The sequence below is a fragment of the Notechis scutatus genome, chromosome 5 (genome assembly GCF_049901735.1).
Source record: "Notechis scutatus isolate UNSWTSFEM ecotype Mainland chromosome 5, rNotScu1.2, whole genome shotgun sequence".
In the NCBI taxonomy this organism is placed as follows: Eukaryota; Metazoa; Chordata; class Lepidosauria; order Squamata; family Elapidae; genus Notechis; species Notechis scutatus.
Genome location: NC_142013.1, coordinates 62,365,021 through 62,392,220, shown reverse-complemented (window position 1 = coordinate 62,392,220; position 27,200 = coordinate 62,365,021). Strand labels below are relative to the sequence as shown.

The 27,200-nt window shown below is 36.2% G+C and overlaps 2 protein-coding genes across 2 annotated transcripts in view; one reads left to right on the top strand and one right to left on the bottom strand.

Annotated features, from left to right (window-relative positions):
* LOC113424465 (cilia- and flagella-associated protein 47) overlaps positions 1-27,200 on the bottom strand; it is an 851,958-nt gene that overhangs the window by 54,668 nt on the left and 770,090 nt on the right. The gene's annotated exons all lie outside the window — the stretch shown is intronic.
* Positions 21,588-27,200, top strand: part of DSCAM (DS cell adhesion molecule) — a 205,701-nt gene continuing 200,088 nt past the window's right edge. The window contains exons 1-2 of the mRNA XM_026673964.2: positions 21,588-21,730; positions 23,763-24,041. Coding sequence (XP_026529749.2) covers positions 23,816-24,041 — 226 coding nt within the window. The 5' untranslated portion in view covers positions 21,588-21,730; positions 23,763-23,815. The remainder of the gene's footprint in view (positions 21,731-23,762; positions 24,042-27,200) is intronic.

Here is a 27,200-nt window from a genome sequence, read left to right as displayed (position 1 = left end):
AATATGGAGAGGTTGCGGCAGTAGTGGGGTTCAAATTTTTTTTACTACCGGTTCTGTGGGTGTGGCTTGGTGGGCATGGCAGGGGGAGGATACTGTAAAATCTCCAGTCAGAGGTGGTATTTGCCGGTTCTCTGAACTACTCAAAATTTCTGCTACCGGTTCTCCAGAACTGATCAGAACCTGCTGAATACCACCTCTGGGTTGTGGGATTAAAGATAAACAAGGAAAAAACCAAAACCTCACAAACAATCAGATGGATGAATTAATAAAGGAAATGGTATCCAGATAGCGAAAAAAGTGAAGTACTTAGGAATCTACCTATCAGCAAGATGTACAACAATCAAAGAGGACAACTATACAAAATTAATGCATCAAATTAAGTTGGATTTGGAGAGATGAAAAAACCTGCAACTTTCTATAATGGGTTGTATAGCCACAATAAAGATGAACATATTGCCGAAGATGCTTTTCTTATTCCAAACAATACCAATAAAATTAGAGAAAAATATTTTGATGAATTGAATAAAAGAATGTCAAAATTTATTTGGCAAGGGAAAAATCTGAGAATAAAAGTGTAACTACTGCAAGAGTCAAAAGAGAATGGAGACTTTGGACTACCAGACTGGGAATTATACCACCCAGCAGATGTATTTATGTGGATGAAAGAGTGGATAACTTTGAGGCATAGGGGACTATTGGTATTGGAGAGTCATGACCTTCAACTAGGACGGCACATGTTTCTTTGGTACGGGAGAAATGTGGCACACTATATATTTCCAAAGACAATTAAGCAACAAAACTACATAAAAATACCAGTCTAGCTCTCGAAGCACTGATACATCCAAATGCTATAAGTATGGAAAAATGTTTCTTATAAAGATATATTAAATGAAAATGGTGAACTGAAAACTAGATTAAAATTAGAAAACCAAGGGATGGAACTAGAGTGGTGGACGTATCTGCAGATACAATTTCTTTATGTGAAAGATGTGAAAATATGGGGTTTTTACAGAGAATCAACAACATTGGATATTAGTGGGGACAGATGACAAATTGATAAAGAGGTTATACAATTACTTATTAAATTATAAAATGGAAGAAGAATGAATCAAAGAGATAATGATAGTATGGGCCAAAAATTGTGGACATAGTATAGATTTGAATAAATGGCAAAAGCTCTGGGAGAAAAATTGGAAACTGACCATGGCCACATCCTATAAGGAAAATCTCTATAAAATGTTCTATAGGTGGCATAAAAATATGTTTAAAAATATGTCCCCAACCTGTTGGAAATGTACACAATCACCTGGTACATATTATCACATGTGGTGGACCTGTATAAAGGCAAAGAAATTTTTGATTCAAATACATACGTGGCAAGAAAAAATGATCAAACAACATATAGATTTCCAACCAGAATTGTTTTTACTAGGTATCATAGCAGAGGATAATGACAAAGGGACAATATATTTAATATTACATGTTCTGACTGCAGCAAGAATTGTATACACATAGCAGTGGAAGAATGAAAACACCCCATTAGAGTATGAGATGATAAGGAAGATACTAGACTGTGCGGAAATGGACAGACTAACACTAACAATAAAAGATAAAGGAAATACAGAATACAATTTAACATGGAATAGGTTTTATCAATGGTTAGAAACACAAGGTAGAAGTTGGAAGATGAAAGAATCAGGTGAGAGGGACTTCGAAAGAGACACTATTATTGATAGAGGAATGTAAGTATTAGAATGATAGAGGAGTTGATATATGATGGTCAGAAATTTTTGTACAAAAATTTGTATATATAAATTTGCATATATGTTATTTTGTTTTTACTTCTGTTTTATGACAATTGGAATGCCATGGCCAATTACACTGTATTCAATATATTTATATGTAAACAATAAAAAATATATTCTAAAAAAAAGACAACTTGACAAGAGGCCTACAATTTATATGAAGCTATCCCATCCATGTTTTTTAAGAATTCAAACCTAAAAATGTACACCATCTTTTCGACACTTAGCGATTTCATTGAACACCAGATTTTTAAAAAAGGTGTTTATCAACAGTATTCTATCAAAGTTTCTCATAGAGTTACTATATGTATTGTCATTTGGTTTGAAAGGAAGACAATGTTTGAAATGGCATGATTAGTTCAAAGTGTCAGAAAAATTATTTATGCTTCACATGAAATATACTGGATACTAAATTGAAACTTGATTGCTATTAACTATACCTAAAATTGGTGATTCTATACACAGAAACAAGAATGAGCTGAAATCAAACAATACATTCATGCTTTATGTGCATGTATATATTTTTCACTAGCTGGATTTGTTCATTTCTTATTTCTGATTGGTTTGAGTTATCTTTTCAGTGAATCCATTTGAACCCATCTTTTGCAATTAATAACCATGAGTATAGATTATATGTTATGTCTCCAACAGATATGTTAGCCTTACTATACTATGGTTTATTTCAATTATGATATATTGAGTAAGTCACAATGATTTACAAATTTACAAATTAGATTAACCAAAAGCCATCATTTACAAATTACAAGAGCTGGACACAAACAATATTCTAAATATTATTTGATCTAGGCTAGAATATGAATATGGATATAGGTCTGTGTGTGTGCGTGCATATGCACACTCACAAGTATAAGTGTAATCATTGTATATGGCTGCCCAGCTTGTAGACGGTGTTGTCTTAGGGTGGCTAATATAGGAATAAAACCAGAACAGTTGAGAGGATGCAAGACAATAAAAAAGTGTGACATAACTGAGACCAGCCTGCAATCATTCAGTGTCTAATCTTTAAGGACTGGCTCATCTACCTGTTTGAGTCTTGTGGGATATGTTGTTCAAGAAGGTGAGTGCCATGATATGCCTCCTGCATCTATTAGATAATGCTATTTTAGAGGTTGAGTGAGATCAGCACATACAGTAATGGGCTAACTCAACAAATCTTTTGACAGTCTAAGGCAAATCCTCATATTCCTATGTATTTTCTATTTAAAGGTATTCTATTAGCAGCAGGACTACCTTGTTATATAGAGATTAAATGGTTGATGCTGTTTCATATGAGTTTGGGGTGAAATAAGGATTTCTGCCAAACAAATCTTGCATTGTCATCTATATCAAAGCTGATGTGTTTCTTGGCCATTTCTTTGACAGCCTTTTTATGGGCCAAAGGAACTACTAAAAGAACTTCCTGCAGTTCTATTAAGCCATGCTTCATTAGCATTTAGCACAACTGCTAATGCACAAAAGAGACAAAAACTGGCAGAAAAACAGAAGACATGATAAAAGGAGCGTGCTGAGAGGAAAAGAAAGCTGTTTGCTAATTGAGCTAGAGAGAAAGATGACATTGCTTGGGCACACTTCCTGTGATTTGTACCTGCTTCACATGGAAGTGGGATGCTGCACCTGATCAGTTGTCAGTAGCACAATTGTAGGGATCAGTAGTCACAGTGTGTGACAATTAAATAGTACTACTATTCTTTAGATGTCTTCAGTGGGGGGAAAAGAGACTATTCTGTGAATTTTTCTCTCAAAGCTGTATTTTTCTCCTCATCTCACAGTTTGGCTTACAGATTCTTGCTCCTTTTCTATGCTTTATATAACGTTGTTTACTCTAAAGACGAATAACGTGATGGTTATGCATATATGTTCTCTCAAAGAGTTCACATAATATCTAGATATCCTTCTAGAGTTGAATGGATTCTAAGTCTTGTAAGCAAATAAAAATAACTAAATATGTATAGTTTGATAAAAACTTGTTCATCGACTGTGATGAAACAATGTTGTTGTTTGCTTCTTTCTGGGAAGCCAGACTGTAAAAAATGTTATAGCTATGTATGGGAGAAATAAAATGTTTTATTAATATAATTGATTTTAAGTAATTAATTGTTTTTTTTTAAAGTACAAAGAAGAGCAACTAAGATGATTAAGGGCCTTGAGACAAAAACATATAAAGAACAATGGCAGGAATAGGGTATAGCCAGTCTAGAAAAAAGAAGCACTGAGTGTGACATGATAGCAATATTCCAGTATTTGAGCAGTTGCCACAAAGAAGAGGGGGTCAACTTATTTTCCAAAGCACCCGAAAGCAAGATAAGTAACAATGGATGGAAACTACTCAAGGAGAGAAGCAACCTGGAATTAAGGAGAAACTTCATAACAGTGGGGACAATTACCAATGGAACAGCTTGCCTTCAGAAGTTGTAGGTGTTTCATCACTGGAGGTTTTTAAGAAAAGACTAGACAGTCACCTGTCTGGAATGATATAAGGTCTCTTCATCAGAATCTAATCCACTCAGAACATTATGATGCAATATTCTGAGAGGGGCTGCTTTGTTTCAAGTCTCCTAGTTTGATTAGTACCTGGATAGACTAGAGTATACTAGACCAGACTAGACTAGACTAGATGAATAGGATAGGGTAGGGTAGGATAGGATAGGGCAAGAGGTGGAGTGGAATGGAATGGAATGGAATGGAATGGAATGGAATGGAATGGAATAGAATAGAATAGAATAGAATAGAATAGAATAGAATAGAATAGAATAGAATAGAATAGAATAGAATAGGTTTATTGGCCAAGTGTGATTTGACACACAAGGAATTTGTCTCCGGTGCAAAAGCTCTCAGTGTACATGCAAAGCAACATAGTACTGATAATCATAATGATACCAATAAGAGGAATAAAATCAACTATTCCAAGTTCTATAGCATTTGTTTGCACATTTTCAGCTTAACATGTCAGTAATCAGGAAAGTAAGTGGCTATACAGACAGCCATATCAATGTCTAGAATCTTTCAAAGCAACTTCACTGTGAACATTGTCTTATCAAGCATACATGGTATACCTGTATTTACTGGTTCTTTGTATTAATTAGCAAACTTTTGATTTGCAGGCTGAATTTCTTCAACAGTTTTTCCATCACTTAGTGCAGTCATTTAAAACTGTGAATAAAGTAAATAGCAAAAGTAAGTGTCATTAGCAGCCTGCAAACAGTGGAATTTGATGATAATATACACTTCGGTGCTTGTAAAACTAATGGACTATGTGTTGTATAATTTACCTTACTTGTAAACATAATAGCAAATCTTACCAAAAGAAATATTCACTAAATTACAAGAACATCCATTGCTCCCTTATCTCCAAATACAATTTGAGCAGAATACAAATAATAACACAACAGAATATGACAGGATCTGTACACCATGTACTCCCATGGTGGTCATCCAGTTGCATCTGGAAAACATAAAAGCAAAACAAAAGTAAAAGTCATTTCACATTGTTCTCTGGCTGCCAAAATCCAGAGGTTTACTAGATTCTGGAACTGGTATATAGCTATCACTGTCAATAGCTATTAAGAATTCTATGCAAAATCAAATTATGCACCAAGAAAATTTTGAATTAAGTGACCTACATAAACAGTGTAAAATAACCCAGTGGCCTCATGCCATTTATTGTGCATAATTTAGCTTGTGCTGAAATGGAGAGGACCAAGAATTACATGGCAGATTAACCACTAGAAGTTGGGCAAATTACTATCTGGTTTTGAAATGTTCACAAGAATTGTGTTTGTGTTCTGCTGAAGTCTCTCATTACATTCATGAAGATTCTACAAATAGTCCTCAACAAACAACCACAATTGGGACTAAAGGTTCTATCTCTAAGTAATGCAGTTATTAAGTGAGTTGCACTTGATATTTTGACATTTTTGCTGCAGTCATTAAGTGCATCATGTGGTCATTAAGCAAATCTGGCTTCCCCATTGACTTTGCCCCTTGGGAAGGTTGCAATCATGTGATAAGGGGTGATGCAACCACTGTAAATACATACTGGTACTCAAATTTTGATCATGTTACCACAGGGATGTTGCAATGGTCGTAAGTGTGAGGACTGGTCATGGGTCACTTTTTCAACACTGTCATAATTTTGAACAGTCATTAAACAACTGATAATACTACCAAAAAGTATAAGTGTGAACTTTCTTCTGACTTCCTAGCTGGCTATGGCATCCAATTACAGTGTAAGCTTCTGTATTCCATTTTCTCAGACTGTATATTTAGTCTCATTTCATCACTTTTTGAGAATTTGTTAACATGACAGTCATTAAGCAAATTCATTGTTTGGTATTGTTTTTGCTAGAAAGTAGGATTAAACACCAGTTTCCAGCATAAATGTTGTAAACAGGTCCTGTGAGTGTGGGATGCTGCAGACAGCGGTAAATGGGGTCTGGTTACCAGGTGATCATGACTGCAGAGAGGTCTGGCTGTCAGAACTTCAAATCACTAAGCAAGCGGTTATAAGTTAAGGACTTTCTGTATCTCATTAAAATATGTAATGTAGCAATTAACAAGCAAGAAAAGCAATATCGTTTGGGTGTTAGATAACTGAGAAAGCCATAGAATACTGAAAAGATGTCTATATGTGCTTCATTGATTACAGAAAAGCCTTTGATTGTTTCATTTCAATAATGTCAAATTGTGATATGTATTTTAAAAAATGGGAATCCTGAAATAACTCAATATCCTCATGAGAAGCCAATGCATAGATGAGGAAGTGACACTACAGACAGAACATGACAAAGTACAATAGCTCCAGACTGGCAAAGTAGTGACATAAGTTTATATTGTCCCCTTATCTATTTAACCTTAATGCAAAATATATATATGAGGGAAGATGGGTTGGAAGAAGATGGATGTGGTTTTAAAATTGGAAGAAGAAACATTAATAACAGTGCTATGCTGATGATACTTACTTCGATAGCTGAAAATGCAAATGATCTGCAAACTCTAATAAATAAAGTCCAAGAGCAGAGTGAAAAATGGGACTAAAATTAAGGACAAAACTAAAGATAGCAGGTTCAATTAGCTGCCTTAGAATTGAAAATATTGAAGACTAGGCAGTTTCTGCTTTTTAGGATCAATCACCAGCAGTAAAAGAACAAGCAGTCAAAAATATGCCACAGATTAGCACCTGGTATAGCAGTCACAAAGACCTGGGAAAAATTACGTAGATATCACGATGTGATTATAGTGACAAAGGTCAAAGTTGTGCAAACAATAGTTTTTCCCTATGACACTCTATGGAAGCAGAAATTGGATAGGAAGAATATTGAAATTTGCAAAGATTTCTTAGAATACCATAGCCAGCCTGGGTTCTCTTTTGAGTCATTGACCCGACTCAAATGGTCACATTTTGGATACATTATGTGAATACCTAGCTCTCTTAGGGAAGTTTCTAGGGAGGCAAAGGCAAAGGCAAGGCAGCAAGACTCAATAGGACTCAGTTTCGGTGGCAATACATGCACTTTTGGAAGACCTGAAGTCCAGGCTAGAGTCAATATGATCCTGTAGAAAATGTATCTGTGAGGTTGGTATAGTCACCATAATTTAATTCATGTAAGACATCAATAAGCCAGTTCTCCACACAGTTAGTTCACCAAGTATGTGAACAGGGAGGCATGGCAGGCTATGTATCTGTGCTATGAGTGTGTAGAGATGCCAATTAACTTCAGGGAACATGGAAAAGGAAAGGAAGTTTTGTGGGAATCTGAAATGTATGTCACCCTGCCTGAAGACAATTCACACTACAGTGGCTGAAAATACAATATGTCCTTGTGGGAAGAAAGGATAGATGAGCCTGTAAGAGCCTATTAAATGAAGCACCTCAAAGTGGAGAAGAGGGGCGTTTTGTGGAACATGATGAGGTGGATAAGAGGAAGCATATGTCTCAGAGAGGCAGGAAGCACACAGTGTACATACATGATATTCTTCCGATTAAAATCGGAATTCCGATTTTTCATCGTCCCACCCCTTCTTCTCCTCCTTTCCCTCCTCTCGGAGGCCCCCTGAGTCAGGAGCAGGGAAGGGGCTGCCCAGCTCCGGAGCTGATCCACACCACCGGCTGGAAAGGAAGGGTGTGTATGTGTTGGTGTTGTGTATGCGATTTCTTAGTGCGCGGCGCGGGGTCTCTTTTGGCCGGCCCCAAAAGAGCGCGCGCAGGGCGGGCGGTGGAGACGCGGGAGCGAATGCGGGAAGGAAGCAAAACTCGTTGCAAAGTTTTGCCTCTTTCCTTTTCTTTTTCTTCTAATTATCATCCCTGCGGCGGGCGGGCGGGTGGGCTGGCTGGCTTGGCAAGCGGACGAGCCAAACAGCGGCTTGGCTACCTACCTTGTGAGGCAGGGGAAGGCGGGAGAAGGGAGAAGGGAAGAAGACGGGGGTGGCGTGGGGGCGGGGGAGAGGTTTCCGGGGATGCGGAGGTGTGGAAAGAGCCAGACGGCTGCAGCTCCCTCCGGAGAGCAAAAGCAATGTTCATTTACCGGAAAATTCCCCTGCGGGAAGTCGCGCGGAGGGAGAAAAAAAATAGAGCTTGGAGCGACGACTGGATTGATTAACAATTGATTAACAATTCTGAATTTTTTCCCCTTTCTTTTTTTACTCCCTTCCCACAGTTGATAATTAGGATCCGGTGCCTCCAGGGTCCTGTCGGAGGTGGTGGTGGGGAGATTAGATTTGGGGAGGAGGGCGAGGTTGGAAGGAAAAGGCACCCCTGGCTACTTTTCAGATTTTTTTTTCAGAGGGGAATATCATGCCTGAGTGTAGAAGGAAATTAGCAACAAACATAGTCCTCAGAGGATTTAAAATCATTTTTCCATATAAAACTTTTCTGGAATCCTTGCAATGCCTAGTAAGCTCTCTAACACATTTCAACATCAGATCACATTCTGTTTCTACTTTTCTGTTATTGTGATGGTTAACTATATATTATCAATATTTGCTATTTTTCTATTCTTTTTTTCAATAAGTCAGGATTTAATTCAGATGCCAGTGTAAAGTACTTTGATATTTGCAAATTTCAAGTGATGTGTTATGGTAGGTGGCCTTAAATAATCCAGCCAGAAAAAAATGTTATTAACTTACCTTAACAATATTTTATTTAGCTCCTAGACTATTGTTCGAGTTTAAATCAACACAAAGAAATTCCAAACTGCAAAGGTTGCTATGGCAACCACAGGGGCCTGTCAACACCTCTCTCTAATAGTGACAAATGGTACTTATTACATCAGCACTAATTTCATCTGATCCCTTTCAGATGAAGATACTTAGTCCTCACTGATCAGATTGTATCACTGTAATTACTGAGAACAGACCTTATTAGATGACAGCACTCTTTACCCATTGCCTCAACTCAAAAATCTAACCTACTTTTAACTATTTTTGAGATTATTTTGCAAATGTGCCCCAGCTCTTCTTGTTCCAGCATCTTCCTGTTTAAACAATGTTATATTCAATGATTCTCACCAATTAAGTTCAAGAAGTTTTAAAAATAAAAACTAATTTTAGCATACATAAAGAATTGGATATAATTTCTTCATTATAAAATTGTCAAAATTAATACCAATTACCCTTCTTAAATCTGAGGAGTATGGGTTTTTTTGTTTTTGTTTTCTTTAAAGGGATAAAACAATCAGGTCTTCTCATACCAAGAAAAGAACAAGCCAAATGTCATTTTTGCATATAGCCAACTATATGAAAAGCTGAAATGGACTTGCATGAAAATAATATACTGGCTCTTCACATGGTTTGGAAACTTAATTTTAATTGAATGAGACCAGGCTTGTTAATAGGGTTTTAAGAAAATCCAAACTTTAGCTTTAGATTTTCCATTTAAAAAATAAATGGAGCTACATTTTCAAGATCTGATTGAAATGCACCCTTTCTGCTCCCATCTCCCCACAACTATGCTGTACACTGAATTGGATTATTATCCTACATCACTGGCAGTACATTCTAGAATTTATAATTAAACTTCAGCTGCAATGCTTCATGGTACTTAACTGCTGGTATATAGGATTCTAACCTAAAAAGAGCCATGATATCTTTAGATTTCTACTGAGTGAACTGAGTTAAATAATACATCAGCTACAGCAAAAGTCTACAATTATATTAAACAATAGATATTTTAAAGGGTTCCAAGGATAAAATCACATCTCAGTCAACTATTATTAAATAAATCCTCTTCTCTTTATACTATATTTTCCAAAATAATTTATATTGCATCAAAAATAGTTTTTCTCACTTTCAAATATCCTTCCTTAGTATTGTCAAGAGTCTTTTGCTTTTTTAAAAACATTTTATAGCTGAACTGATATTTTGTTGCTTTTCTAAGGGGGCAAAGAAAGTTGATCCAGGTACAGTGATATGCCTATCTTGATTAATAGTGTTTTTCTACTTCAGCAGAGTAACCAAATGTGCCCAAATGAACTAATATTAGCCATTAGTACGGAATACTATGTGTGTGTTAGGTGAGACTAAAGCTTATAACTTGGTCTACACCTTCTCTATCTTATTAAAAAGTTGTACATGAAAATCATGATTGATCAAACCACATTGGATGGTGGAGGCTAATATCTATGAATACATCTGTCATACTGAAAGATTGCGATTTTGAAAAGAGCATGAAATAATCAATGGAAGGAAGGAAAAACAATCCTAACCTGATAATTAGTAAGTAAAACCATTGTGAAGATACTTCACATACTATACTATCACCTACAAGCCACCTCAAAAATATCAATCTTTAGCATATTACACTAAATTCTATTTGTGACATCGATGTTGTCGTGTAACTCGGAACAGTGATAGTAGGGGTAGGTTTATATATGCGTGGAGAAAAGGGACAACTTTTTTGATCAGACTAATTTTGAAGCTTTGAAGTGGCATCAGAAAGAGTGCTAATAATCAGGTTTGAAGGCTTGAATTAATGGCTGATGGTTTGTAAAGGGCAGCGCAATGGCGTGATGTCAGGGAGCTTTTAATAATGTTTGGTATATCAGATTGCATGTTTAGTTGCTTTATAGAGAGCACAGGTGAGGCTCTGGTTGCACAATCAATTACTATAGCACTGCAACATTCTCTCTTCTATCTCCAGGGAGGCAAGTGAACATACTGGAGTGTGAGGGAGGTGGACTAAACAGCGTAGATCAAAATGCAGAAGCCAAAGATTTTGGTTGATAAAGAAGAGTATTGTGCTTTGGGGAATGTAAATATTCCCTACTTTTTAATACTATGACTTTTTAAGCTGTATCTGTTTCCAAGTAATAAGAATTATTCTTACCTTGCATTAAAGTACAAGTGTGTTTAGGAGGAACAGTCACAAAGAGCATACTTACACTAAAGTTGTACATATTCATGACAATTGCTAGCAATATGCTTCTATAGTTAATGACATTGTCAGGTTGGGATCTTGGAACTCTATCCTTGTAAATATTATCATTGGTTTCTTGAGTGTTTTCATTCATTTGGAGCAAACTTTTTTTAACTTGGTGTTCTACAGATGCGTTAAACTGCAACTCATTTTTAATAATTTTATTAATCATTACAATTTAAAAAATACAAACTAAAAAAATAAAAGATAAAAATAAAAAGCAGTGCGGAAGAAGAAAAGAAAAATAGAAAATAAAAAAGAGCATTAAAGAAAAAGAAAAGAAATATATAAAGAAATGGCTCCCTCTTTCATCAAATGTATAAACAATTTAGTAACATTACTTTCTCTTAAAATATAACAAATTATATCTTCTTCCCATGTGTCATATCTTATCAAAAAGAAAAAGAGGCCCTTAAAGCCTTATCATTCAGTTCTAGTCAGTAAAAGTCTGTTAAGGGTTACCAGAGAAAACAATATATCAATAAAGGAGAATATTTGTAGCTCGGTTGATATTAGGGGTTCTTGTCGCTGTCTGAGCTTTCTTGCTTTCTTGCAGATGCTACCCAAACTAGGTAACATCATCAGTGCTAGTAAGGAATGTGGTAGCAATCAATTTATATTCTGTGGCTTGCCCTGTCAGTGTTGCTGGGAGTGGTCTTAGAGATTCTTTGGTTGGACTGTTGGCTCTTTGGCAGTTTCTTGACTGGAGTATTGTTTACTCGATTGTTGGTCTGATGTTAACCTTGAAATTATTCTATGCTGATCCAGGTGCTGATTGCTGGTGGAGAGGTACTTGGGTCTTTTTGTTCCCTTTTGGGCTGTCCTTCATAAGTTTCTTTCTCTGCCTGGCAAGCCATTGGGGGGAACCTATTTCTCTTGTCTGATTGTTTCCTAGGTAGCATCTCTTCTCACAATTATTCACATATTCCATTACACAATTTATTTCAAATCCATCTGGACCCTTAGTCCATTTATAATTTTCCAAAATTAATATTTTAATAAACCCTTTGCTGCTTGTTCCAAAGAAGAGATGTTTTTAAGTCCTTAAATTTGTACTCAAAATTTCTTTTATTAAACATTCAAAGGAACCCACCTGTTTCAGACTACAGGAAGCCTTCCCCCCTTCCCTGAGAATGAAATATCTTGGGGAATATTAAAAGACGCAGAATGTTATATTTCTCCAAAGGAAAAATGGGGAAACATGTTCTTAAAGGCAGAAAGCAGCCCCAATCTTCCTACCCTAGGAAAACATCCTCATGCAGAAGAGACAGATCTTTTGGAATGGAGATTTGGCCAATCTATTCATAAACAAAACACCTAGTCTAAAGAAAAGAAGAGCAGTATTCCAGTATTTGAGGGGCTGCCACAAAGAAGAGGGGGTCAAATTATTCTCCAAAGTACCAGAGGCAGGACAAAAAACAATGGTTGAAAACTAATCAAAGATAGAAGCAACCTGGAATTAAGGAGAAACTTCCCAATAGTGAGGACATTTAACTAGTGGAACAACTTGCCTCCAGAAATCGTGGGCGCTCCATCCATTTTAAGAAGAGATTAGACAGTCTTTAAGAAGAGACTAGACAGTCAATTGTCTGAAATGGTATAGGTTGTTTTTCAGAATTAAATTCAGATATACACTTCTGTCCCTAATATTTCTTGGGCGCTTTCTTTGGTATCATAACCCACAGCCTTATGGCCTCATTTGATCCCTCTCCCCTAAGTCTTAGGGGCAACCTTTAGAAGTCATTACACTTAAATTTAGCATGTCAGGAAGAAAAAAATATCTAGGATATGAGTCACAATTAATTAACTGTATTGAATTAACTTGTGCCATTTTAATTTTAATCTAAATCAAATCTGCTTTGGTTGTCTGTCAGAGACTGTTTGGTCCCCAGTCTGGGGAAAAAACTTCTACCATTTCTGTTTTGTTTTGTTTTCTCATACTGTATCCTCAGCATGAGAAAAGAATATAAAACAGGATTGTGTAGGGGTTTTTACTTTCATCTATTAACCCTTACTTAACTGAAACTCTACAAATATCCTGACTAGCTAGTTGTTTTGTATTACAGTTTCCTAATTCAGTGACTAATATAAATCAGTCTGAGTTATTTTCTTTCATGGTTCCTGTTTACATTATGATATTAATACAGCTGAAGTTTTATTTCCACAACTGCCTGCCTAATAACAATTATGTTCAAAGTCAAAGCTCTACTCATATATAATATATTGCATATTTTATTATGCATGGGAAATTTGCATTATTTATCATATGAAGGGAAACATTAAGGTTGAAGATTAGCATACAGAGGATGGCTTCTTACATAAATTTTCTTAAGTGTGTAAAATATTAGGACTAGAAATGACTCTGCTTTTTCTTTGCATATAACACCTCACTTGTATGGATATATTTTAAATGCTGCATCTCTCACTGAATTACCAAATTCTAGTCTCTTTTGACAATTATAAAAATCCAATATTTACTATAGCAATTTTTTTCAACTGAATTCCTATAATTAATGGTGGTGGGCTTGCAATGGAAACCACACCTCAATTTATGTTTATTTGGCATACCATATGATTACATTTTTCAAAGCATACTGGACCTTCTTCCAAAATTGGGTAATGCCATACCTCAGGGTAGAAACACAGAGCCCTATAACCAAATTATTGCCAGTAATCATGATCAGAACAGTAATATATGGTGCAGTTTTATTATTTGGATTACATGAGTATGATAATTCCCCTATGGCTAATGCTGTTTACCGTTGCAACCTGTCTTCTTAAATTTCAAAGTTTCACAATCCAAGATCAATGATAAAGATGATTATACATGCAGATGAAAACTTTCAAAATACGGCATTTTCTGGAAGAAAATGAAGGTAATTCCAAGATGGGACAAAATATTCTGAAGTTCCCTCCCTCCCTCAGTTCCTGGTCTAAAATTAGAATTAATTAAAAGTTTTAGAATCTCTAGCACAGCAATAAATATCAAGTGTCTAGAAATTCAGTCTCAGATTCACTAATAGCAGATATTTGATAGATTTGATGGCTTGCTAGGTTTCTTTATTGTAGACAAGAAAAAGGCATATATACTGATATTTAGCATATTATAAAACAGAGAACCAAACCCATATATATATCAGCCATTACCACATGATGTCTTTAGTGGGATTCATCTACTTCCTCCTCATTATCATGACTTGTATGTTAGGTTTTGTTTCTAATATTATTGTGCTTTGTTTATATAATAGTGTTTCATTATTTGCTCAATGGAAGTTTTGGAGTGATGAATATCAGAAACCATGAGAGTCTGAATTGCATCCAAGATAAATCCAATTAATAGATAAATAAATAGTATTTCTTTTGCAAGATCAAATCTGGGTCTGTCACTGGATTCAATCTTGCAACATTATCATGGGACACAAATATTTCTGTGGCCCATATATTGGGTTGCCCAGGAGAGGAACAGAGGCTATTGCTCCTTCTCTTTGCACTCATTGCTTGCTTATTTTTAGAATGCAGAACTAGGCTTCAGAAGTGGGCATTGGGGGCTTACATGCTTATGGACCTAGGCAAGACTCCAAGCCCTCATTGGCAACTCTGAAGCCATAAAGATGGCCTCAGTCAGGTTCGCTTCAGGGTTTTAGTGGGTGCGTTACTTGGAATATTGACACTCATGCTGACCATGAAGTGTAATTAAACTTTCTGAAGTAGAACTCTTTGCATGTTTTTACAAATAATAAACCACAGAGAAAGTTAATAGAGATGATAGAAGGTATCAGTACACTTTGTGCTGAAGTAGTTGTGAAAGAATTATAATCGAGTTTTGATGCAATAGCTGGTATTATTGGTTTATGAGAATATGGAGAGGGAGTGTCTTCTAAAAAATCTGGAAGCATTTTTTTAATTAGTTTATAATATATAATACCAAAATACCAAAAATAATGGAAAAATAGGAGAGGAAAAGGGGAAGGAAAAGTGTGGGACAAGGGAGGAAAAAGAAAGAAAAGGCATTGACTTCCAATTCCTTTTGGTGCAGTAGAATCAGATAGCAACATCAAGCCTCAGCTTTTTACTTCTACATAATAATATTATAAACTAGTCGTTTCTATAACAACAAACCTATTAATCAGTAAATTCCAAATCAAATAATATTCTGATTTCTTTTCAGATTGTATAAATCTTTTGCTTTTTAAAAGATTTGGAAGCGTTGTGTAAACAGTAGAACACTGAAAATAGGGCAGGTGAGAATCTGAGGTGGTATTCAGCAGGTTCTGGCCAGTTCTGGAGAACCGGTAGCGGAAATTTTGAGTAGTTCGGAGAACCGGCAAATTCCATCTCTGACTGGAGATTTTACAGTATCCTTCCACTGCCACACCCACCAAGCCACGCCCACAGAACCTGTAGTAAAAAAAAAATTGAATCCCACCACTGGTGAGAATGTAATGTTTTTCACAGCAACGCTTTCTAATATCCACCGCCAGAAGGTAACTGGTAGATCACCCTTGCTTTGGAAAAAGAATCACAATACCAAGATGTTTAGCTAGAGAAAATCAGAGAATAAAAATAAATAGTTATGTGCAAACTAAATATTTCTTTTCTTTAATCGGAATTTTATTGCACTCAGTAAAGCCGTACTTTTTTGTAGACTGAAGATCTTTTGTTTCAAGTTCAGTGGTTTTTTACAAGTTAAACCTATGCAGACAGTTCAGAAAAATGTTCTCCAGAGGTAACAAGGCATACAATTATAATCATGCCTCTCATATCAAATTGGATATTTGCTGCTGTTGCTCTTTGGTGCGGTGTGTATGTGTGTGAATATGTTTATGTCGTCATGGCAACAACTCTATTGTTTCCCACTGGTTTTACAGGATTTATGTTATTTGCTAGTTTGGTAATCTTTTAATGAGACACAAGTGATATTTAAAGGTTAGTTTTCTTATTGTTTTAATATCACAGAAAGTGGAGTGAAGCTTTTTAAAAAATAATTCAGTCTCTAGTTTACCTTACTTGTTTTATTATTTCAGTGGAAATGAAGAAATTCAAGAAGTTAAAAAATAAATGATTGAAATTAATCTGAATAACCATTGTATCTAAAGTGTTCCCGTAGATTTCAGTCAAGTTACTGCTATTGGTTACAATAATGTATGCATGGTATTAATTATGTGGTTGAAGAAGGATGAGATTGATTACCAGGCCTATGCAGGCTTGGTAGTGGTTGTTACCTATCAAGACACAATGTCCTTCATTTCATAACAGAAAGTATAGTGTTAATATTTTTGCATGTCAATATACTATTGAAAAAAACAAATGAATATGCACTACTAATATTGATGTGTAAGAAAAAGAAGAGCATGAATTCTGCCCACGGATTTATCTAGACTGCATCAGAAATCACTGACAAATGTCTTGAAAGAACTTAATTGAATCTATCAGGCAACTTTCACAGTTTAATAACAGCATTTCTTAAATCTGGTACATAAAATTTGGCATCATTCTTTGTTGTGGTAATAAGAAAAGCATCTGTTAGATTGATGTGAAGTTTAAATAATCTTTTTTCGCAATTTGCACTTGGTGGCAGATTTAATGAATAGACTGCAAAATTGGCTGTTTTGAACATGAAGATGAGCTGAAGAACGAAAGCTTGCAATCTAAGAGAAATCTTTATAATATAACTGTATGGATATTAAACCTTGTTTGTAAATATTTTAATTTCTTCTTAAATGTTCATCTTTTTTATAAAAAAGTAGTTCTATTTTGCACAGCTTTAAGTATGAATTGATGCTGCTATTTTATATATGGGCACATTTTATTTGCTTTAGTTATTTCTTGTATTATTTGATTTTTAAAAAATATAACCACATCATCAGCCAGCTTTCTTAAAGGGAGTCTATAAATACTTAACCAAGTAATACCAGGGGTGGGCTACAACCTTACTTTACATCTACAGCTTTATTCATTTGTGTACTATTTTATATTTAAGAAATTTATAAGGACACCCAACTCACAATTTATAACTCTGTTCAGAGCCCAACCATAAAAAAAATCAAACATAAAAAAATCAAGCAAAAGTAATGCAAAACTGAAATAACCAAGCACACTCATTCACATGGCTGAGGTTCTACATAACAAATTCTCACTCTTCTAGGAATTACTATCCCAGTCTAATGCACAGGGAAAAAGTGAGGTTTTCAGAGCTCTACAAAAGATTAATAGGGTGAGATCTGCCCAAATTCTTGGGGGAGTTTGTTCCAAGCAGCAGGTCTAGCAACAGAGAATGCACATATCCTGGATTGTGGGTGAGGACCTATATTAGATGTCCTCCTAAGAGAAGATAGCACCACAACAGCGAGTTCTGGCCCACAAAATTGTCTCTGGAGAAGGAGAGATTGAGAGATTTCTACAGGCATTCTGCTGCTTCTCAAAAAGAGACTACAGGAATTGAGTTTCTTATGGTTGATCATGGATTGATTGACTTGGGAGACAAGGAATTACCATTGCACCAAAACTGCTATGCAACCTTTATGTACACATGGCCTACAATAGCCTCATTTTCTTAAACACTTTCAGATATAATTTACAACTTAAGAGAGCTCTTCCAACCATCAAAAAAGAGTAAAGGCACTCAGTGAATCATCTTTTTGTGGTGCTATCTTCTCTTAGGAGGACATCCAATTAAGAAAAATAATAGCATTCTAAAGAATGTTGCATTAAAAGCAAAAAGCTTAACAAGATTATGATTTAAGAAAGTTTTAAACAGATAAAGTGCATAGTAATTTTAGAAAATCAAAGAATATTTTTGTCCTTGACAAAAGTGCCCTGGAAAACAGCTGCTTCAGTCATTCTCTTGCCAAATTCTTCAAGCATTTTCTGCAATAAATCTGGGGGGATGCCCTTATTTATAATTTGTTCTAGTTAAACTCTTTTTTCTCCCATTTTGCTGTTTTTCTTGTGATTGCCGTTTTTATGGCCCCAAAGTGAAAGTGTATCAATGACTAAGGTAAAAATAAATGTGTGTTGTAAATAACATGAAGGGGCATTTCATCATGCTTGGTGGATGGGTAAAACAGCTAAAAAACTTTGGATTCATATTATCAGATTGATACATACTGAAGGATTTTATAGATTAATATTCAACTGGAGCCAGAACTTTTCCTTTTAGGACTGGTGGATACACAGTCAGAAAAGAGTCATGGAAGATTATTTCATGGAATAGTGATATACATTAGCTCACCAAGATTCAACTATAATCACTTGTGCCTCTGCATTCTAGATTAATTTTAGCTTCCAGCCCTATGTAGAATACATTTCAGAAATCTAATCCGAAGGTGATTGGTGTCAACATTAATAAAAGTAAAGCCCCAACTTTAGATATCAGTTTGAGTGCTCTGTTGTTCCTCTGATTTTCTTTCTCTCATTCAAAGATAACTACGTTTACTTTTCTCCATGATTTCTCAAAGATAATATTTCTTAGCAATTCTTGGCAGTTTTTCACATTTTTTAAAACTGGTAAAGATGGTTATTCCTTGACCTTAGTTCCATTGGTTCCAGTTTCAATCCTGCTTCTTCATCCTGCTGTTCAGTTTCTAGTTGGAACACTTCCTTTTAGAGAACTCTTGACCCCAAAATAAAAATTCTTCTTTTTCCTGATGCTTGATAGCAGTTTTTTTGGAATTTTCCAACTGGTATAAGTTATTGTTCAGTCTTTTACTTTGAACATACTGTATATAAGGCCTTTTTATATTTACCTTTTTGATAAAACAGAACAATGGGAAGAACTCATACAAAGGGAGTCAGCAATCTGCCTGTTGTCTGTCAGCCTGATAATTCACCAAACATAGAACACAATAGAACCAAATTTGGTATGTTGGAGAAGCTGGCAAGGAAAAAAAGATCAAGTTTAAAAATAGGCTAGATTCAACTGGATGCTGTGAGAAAAAAAATTGATAATGCATTAGTCAGTGCATTATCTGAAGGGAACACTTGGCTGTCTCAGAATACCACTGAGTTCACAGAAAAAGCCTCTTCCCTCCTTATCATGTGACTTACACTAGATAGTATGCAGCCCATTCTGTGGTTTTTGGTGTATACATTGATTATGCAAAAACACAGAGATACAGCACAAGGATTGCTGGTTTGAAAGAGGGGTCAAAGAGGCTGTTTATGTCAAAATTGAACAGCTCTCTCTCTCAACAGAGGGGGAGGTGTACGACATCATCTATCTCCAATCCACAAGACAGTCCTTTCAATAGTTCTAAGACAAGTCCATACCAGTTTGCATGACCCTGATGACACAGATAAACCTCCAGGTGACCTTAACGACCCACTAAAAGAATGCAAATGACCAGCTATCTCCAAGGCTTATAAATCCTTCCATTCCCCACCATCCAGTCAGAGTGAAAAAGCTTCTTGAATGAGAAGTGAAATGTCTTCAAAGAAAAACAAAAAAGTCCAGTTGCCTCTCGAAAAAAAACACCTTTGGGACAACCATGACCTGGATGACTGAGAATCTCCATAGACATTTAGTATTTTGGCTTTTAAAAGTTTAAAAATTGCTGCAGGCAAGTAATTGTTATCCTTATAGGTAGCAGTTATGAAAGCTGTTATTGTACACTTGCCTTGGATTTGATAGACCCGTGATGGCGAACCTATGGCACATGTGCCATACTGCTGGCACGCGAGCCCTCACCCAGAGCAGGTCTACTGCGCATGTGTGCATGCCTCCTGACCAACAGCTGATTGTCGGGTATCTGGCACGCATGTGTGGAGTGCGGGGGTGCGTGAGAGATGCACGTGTATGCACATTGCCTTCTGGGTGCTGGCAGGCAAGCATGTGTGCGCAAGCGTGCATGCACAATTATTGGCACAGGAGCCCAAAAGGGTTAGCCACCACTGTGATAGTGGGTTTTTTCCTACTTCCCTTTTCTTTTGAGTCGACATTTTCTCTCTAGTATTTTAAATATAATTCAAAAGTTTTAGTGCTAGCTCAGGCAGATAGCACTACTTCAAACTTCTTTGCTCCTGCTTAAAAGTCTGTTTAATATAAATGCTTTATTATTATTGTTATTATTGTTGTTGTTATTATTATTATTATTATTATTATTGTTCTTGTTGTTGTAATATCATTTTTATCAGATTGTCATTATGAAATCCATATACAATGCATGGATTAGTCTTAGAATTGCCATAAAATTTATTGCTGGTTTCATTGTCACTTGTAGTTTTATATTTTGCAGTACTTTGGTTATTATATTGGCAGATAGATATCAATCAATGTATCAGTTGGATGATGATAGAAAAATAGAAAAAACAGGTCAAATTCTTCTCACTCCTTTAGTCTTTCATATAGTTTTCCTTGCTTACCAGCACCCTTTATGTGACCATACATAGATAGAAACATCTGTTTCCATTAGGCCACGCCCATGTGCAGCATATGGACTTTCTTTTAAACCAGGGGTGTCCAACCTTGGCAACTTTAAGACTTGTGGACTTCAACTCCCAGAATTCCTCAGCCAGCTTTGCTGGCTGAGGAATTCTGGGAGTTGAAGTCCACAAGTCTTAAAGTTGCCAAGGTTGGACACCCTGGTTTAAACCAACTTTTCTTTTACATTATCTTCATTCTTACAAGTGAAGAATTTTGGGAATAGCAGTCTTGAATAATCTGGAGAGCATGAGACCAAAGGCAAGCAGCTTCATGGCCTTTCCATCAACTTTAATGTTTGCAGAGCTGCTTAAGGGGATAGACTGTTCCATATAAGAAATCTGAATTTATGCCATCTTTTTGGCAATAGTTTTTAGAAAAACTTCAGAAAGTTTATATGAATAAAACATCAGTGAATGCCCTTGGTTGCTACCACAAGCTATTTATAGAAAGGGTGGGATACAAATAATGTTTAAGGAATTCATCTTTATACATATTAGCTTTCCCCCATTTTCCTTCCAATTTATTTCTTTCCTCTCCCAAATCTATTTTATTACACATATCATCATATGTAATTATGTGTATTAGTTCATATAGTTAACATGTTCCTCAGTTTTGTATTCAGAGATAACACAAATATAGAAATGTTCTGTTTTACTTAAAATAGCTTTACAGTGCCTATGCTATCTATGATGAACCCTGACTTAATGTTTATTGATTAATTCTATAATAACTAGAAGTTATTTATTTTGTTCCATTTGTTTAGAAAAAGCAGTTAATTAGATAACTGCTAATACAACAATATTTTAAAAATTGAACTGTCAACAATGGGTATCCTTATACTTGTTAGTAAAATTTTCAGTTATACTGAATAATAGAATACTAAAATGCTTTCATATTTTAAAATCTGCATATTCTTATGTTGTTTAGGATCTAGATTTCTCATCACATCCACGGGAGCCTTGTATATTATAGATGTACAGAATGAAGATGGATTGTATAATTACCGATGTATCACTCGGCACAGATACACTGGAGAAACGCGTCAGAGCAACAGTGCTAGACTTTTTGTATCAGGTATACAATGGACATTTTCTGGAAAAAATTACATATTAAGAAATCATTCTGGGTACACTGCTTTAATTTTTAGATGGATATCCTTAGTATGCCATTTGTAAAACATGCCATACTAGGGGCAGAATAGCAAACCACAACTCTCCAGATTTCAGCAGTCTCTATTTCCAATCAGTCTCAGCCAGCAGTTTACAATTAGGGATGCTGTACCCAAAAGTAGTATGCATTGTAAAAGGTTATAGGTTTGGCTAGATCAGCGGTCACCAACCGGTGGGCCACGGCCCACTGGTGGGCCATGAGAAAATTTTGGTGGGCCACAGAGAAATCTCACCCCCAGAGCACCCCCCACAAAGCAATTAATCCAGGCTGCGCAGAAACACAAGGCTGCGCCATCCACATGGCCCACAGGAACGCTCCCCGCCCACTCACTCCTTACCTGGAAAACTTGCCTGCTAAATTGCTATTTTTCCTTTTTCCAACCATCATCTGTTCTGCTGTGCAGGAGATTTAGATTAGCTAGGAAGCAGGAAATAGTTGGATTTCTTGTTTTCTAGCTAGTCTTTAGATCTTCGGCTCTGCTTTTAAGCACAGCTGAACCTCTCTTAGGACTGAAGGTTCTGTTATTCGGTGCAGACTCATGGCAAGCAAATTTGAGAGACTGAGCTAGCCGATGGCAGATATATAGATCACTGAATGAATCTGTGATTCTATGAGCAACTCAATCTGCCTGCCTGCTTTGCTTGATTTTGGGTAAAAGTTGCTCTTTTTTAAAATAAAAAATTCAATATTTACATACATGGTGTGTTGTGAATTAATTTTGTGAGTTTGCTTGCAAGCAAATTTTATGTGACAGACTGAGCTAGCCAATGGCAAATAGATAGATTTCTGAATGAATCTGTGATTCTGTGAGCAACTCAATCTGCCTGCCTGCTTTGCCTGATTTTGGGTAAAAGTTGCTTTTTTTAATAAAAAATTCAATATTTATATAAATATTTATAATATTTACATACAAGCCATGCCCAGCCAGTCACATGACCACCAAGCCACACCCACAAATTAGGCCATGTCCACAGAACTGGTTAGTGGTCTCTGGGATCTAAAATTATGAGTTTGGTGGTCCCTGAGGTCCAAAAGGTTGGCAACCCTTGGACTAGATTATCTTTCTCAAATCTGATGCCCTCCACAACACCTTGAAATGTACTTGGAACAATAGTGGGAAGCAGGGCAATTCACAATGGTATCCCATGGCTGAATCTTGATGTATGCATTCCAGACCAATTAAAGCTTCTGAATCTTTTTCAAGAGCAGCCCTTTGAAAAGCACAATGCAGTAATCCAAGTGGGAAAGGACTAAGGTATGGCTGTTTATAAACAGAGCCTTTTAATCTAGGAATAGGCACAATTGGTACACAAAATGAATTTATACAAAAACTTCCATACTGTGTGGGAGCTCTGTAAGCCTTTGCACATCCAAAGGCATATAGTATCATCAAGATATTAATGAGGCTATGGCAGAAATTTATCAGAGATATTTCCCTAGTATTTTCATGTGATTATTAAGAGAGCAAGACAACAGTAAACCTATAGCACTTCTGCGATAATATTTTTCTGGATATTACCTCCTACATATGAGCAGAGACAATTCAGTACTCTGATACAGCATAGACATTTTTAAAAAACACAGAAAAGATACAATCAACTCTAGAAAAACAGTGAGAACTCATTTTATCAAGCTTATTCATATTTAATTCTTTACAGTGAGTGGATGGGGAATGATTGAATAGAAACGGTGTGGTCCTGCCTTTTCACCAGTCTCCAAAGCACTGGCACTAACTAAATATTGATCAAAATCAAGATTCACTACTCTGATGGCTTCCAAATGAGCTAGGTATGGCCAACATAGAATTTGAGAGTTACAGTGCCAATACATTTGGATGGCAGCAGATTTAAAAAAAAAAACAGATTTCCTATATGTCCATATAGATCAATCAATTAATTTTATTGGCCATCTAAGATGTAGTTACTCTGTTTTCCAGACCCAGCAAACTCGGCTCCCTCTATTCTGGATGGGTTTGAACATCGTAAAGCCATGGCAGGACAGCAAGTGGAGCTGCCTTGCAAAGCATCTGGACACCCAGCACCAAAGTATCGCTGGCTAAAGGACAATGTTCCCTGGGAACCTGACAGCCGGTTCCGGCCAATGGTGACAGGTCTTCTGATAGAAAATACGCGTCCATCAGACTCAGGCAACTATGTGTGTGAAGTCTGGAACAGTTATGGTACAGCTGAAGTGATAGGCCGTTTGCATGTAAAACGTAAGTGTCTGCAGATTATTAGAATACTATCAAAATTCTGTTTAATGGAGTCAAACTTGAAAGCATATACTGCACTTATATAGGCTCTCTGAATGACCAAGAACTTCCTGGTTCTGAGTTGTGTGGAGAACCTACATAGCAGACTTCCAGGGCACTCATTTGCCTTCTAGTACTGAAGAGCAGAACTAGTTAGAAGAGCTCCACTTACCACTTCAGAAACAGACTACCTTGTTATCCTCAGGAAAACTCTCTGCTTTACACCCAATACTAGAAATACTTGAAATAATTATTTGAATTGCTAACCCATATTAGTGTCAGAATATTTTCGAACAGTTCTGGTGAAATAGGATATCTGCCTACACAAACATAGAATGCAGTGGATTGGCCACTGCTAGCTGCTGCAAGGCACTCCCTAAATCAGGGCTGTCAAACTCACAGCCTGTGGACCGGATGCGTCATGCACTGGCCACGCCCACCCCTGGTTTAGCAAAGGCGGGGAAAGTCATGGTACATCACATGACGCCACCATGCTGATGTGAGTTTGACACCCCTGCTCTAAATCATTCACTCACAACTTTGTGGTACTCTCATAGCTCCTGAAAAGATCAACCTAAGTAATGCTGTTACAGCTATTCCCCCCTCCCCTCAAATAATCCCACTCTGCTCTGATTTACTTGAAAGGTGACAACTGGAATCTCTTTTCCATCGGTAATTTGATTGTTTGAGGAAAATATATATTAAGATTAAAGAACTAGAGGGAAGTTGAAAAGTCAAAAAGGGAAAAATAAAAAAGACTTTCAGTATTTGGCAGGAATATTTTGCTTGGAAATCACCTTTTATTTTGGAAGCATACTCATCCAGTTTCAAGGCAATTTTGATAAAAGAATTTACTCTGAATTTTCACCAGAACATCATTTGCTTTTTTTTTCTTCACAATTTGTCTAAAGACAAAAGTAAGGAGGGCTTAGTGGTCCTGTTTGTTTTCTGACATATCCCCCACAAAAATATATAGATTAAAAAGACATTAACTGGCGTTCTTGAGAATATGTACCATATGTATTCAGAATGTATGTTTGCTATAGTGTTGAGAACAAATCCTTTCAAATAGGCCTCATAATATTTTTCATAACTATTATTCTAATAGTTTATAAGCCTTTAGTTAGTTGCCTTCACTGTGCAAAACTTCGGTACTCATAGAACACCACCTATGCTTTGTCTGTTAGAAACAAACATTTGCCTGCATAAAGAAAACAACTACTTTCATTATCTCCATTTCCAAACAGGAATATGGGTTTGTGATAGGTAGTTTATTTGTTTCGGACAAAGATTGTTAGGGTTTGGGGATTAACCCCTAGAAGAGTATTGCAGCAGTAGTCAAGCCAGGAAGGGCCCAATGAGTATACACACACTGAACACAAACACTGTTTGTAGTTTAAATAGTTTTTAATCCAGTTAGAGTTTAAGCATTGTCATTCAGTCCATTAAGTCATTCACAGTATTTCCATCCAGTAAGACTCACTAGTATAGTCCAAGTTAAGAGTCCTTGCAATATCTTTATCAGCCGATAAAGATATCTTCTCCTCCTCCGGTTTCACTCTCCAGAGAAACAAACGCTGGATATTCAGCAAACAGTAGCAAACAAGAACAGTTCAGTCACAGGCACTCACAGTCAGTAATCTCAGTTAGTCGCAGCAGCACACAGTTACAGTAGCACACAGTTACAGCCACAGCACAGCCAGTTCACAGTTACAGACAGCAGACAGTAAGCTTTCCAGCTTCTAATGCTTCCTTATATTGTAACTTCTAACCGCACCCTTAATCGGCTAATTGCCTGCTGCATTGTGCTTAAAGTGATAAGCACTTAAACCATGATATCTAAGTTTTATATATTTATTCACCCAAACCATATTTGGTATCAATGTTATACCTAACATACTCCCCTTTTGGGTGAAATAAATATATAATACCTTTTACAATCTTATCCCATATTTTTCACAACTCTCCTGGTGCTTACTGGCACCTTGGGCTTTAGTAAAATTATCAGCTAAATTGTCCTCCGACATACAGTACTCTAGCTGAATCATCTTACTTCTTACAGATTGTCTCACGTTTAGGTATCTTAGATCTGTATGCTTGCTCCTTGTTTTTACTCCAATATTTGTGGCCATTTGAATTGCTGCCTGATTATCTTCATGTATAGTTATAGGATAATCTACAGTTATACCTATATCAATTAACATTTGTTTATACATTATTAACTCTGTACGAATAACAATGATAAACAGGAGAATTCTGCCTCCATAGTAGACAAACTTATATGCTGTTGTCTTATTGACTTCCAGCCTATTAATGTATTACCCAGCATTATGGCTGTTCCTGAAGTCGACTTTCTAGTGTCTCTTTCTGATGCAAAGCTAGCATCTGCATAAGCACTCAAAATTAAATCACCCTTTGGTTCTAAATACAATGAATAATTCATTGTCTTTTTAAGATATCTTAATATCCTCTTAGCTGCAATCCAGTGTCTTTCACATGGTGCAGAATTGAATCTAGCCAATTGATTCACACAGTACGATATATCTGGTCTAGACCAATTACTAATATAACTCAAACTACCAATTAAAGATTGATAAATCACCTTATCAAACTCAGGGCTTTGTACATCAGTGTTGCTAAACTCCTGACTCATTGGAGTCTTAGCTGGTTTACAAAGCTCCATTTTGTAATTTTTTAGTAATTTGCTTATCTTATCTTCCTGAGATATCTTAAAACCTTTCCGTGTTTTCTTTATATTCAAACCGAGATACTTCTTTATCTCCCCTAATTGCTTGATCTTAATTCTCTTTCCTAATGATGTTATTATTTTATTTGCTTCATCATTAGTTTCAGTTATCAATGCAATGTCATCTGTGAATAGTAATAATAATGATACTTTCCCATTTGTCTCCCTCTTAAACAGACATGGATCGGCTAAACCAGCTTTAAATCCTATATTTTCTAGTTCCTTTACAATATACTGGTTCCATTCATAGCCTGATTGTTTTAGACCATAGAGGCTTTTCTTTAACAACCAACAATCATTATTATCCTTATTTTCACTTTTAATACCAACAGGCTTTTTCATATAAATAATATGTTTTAATGGGGCGTGCAAGTAAG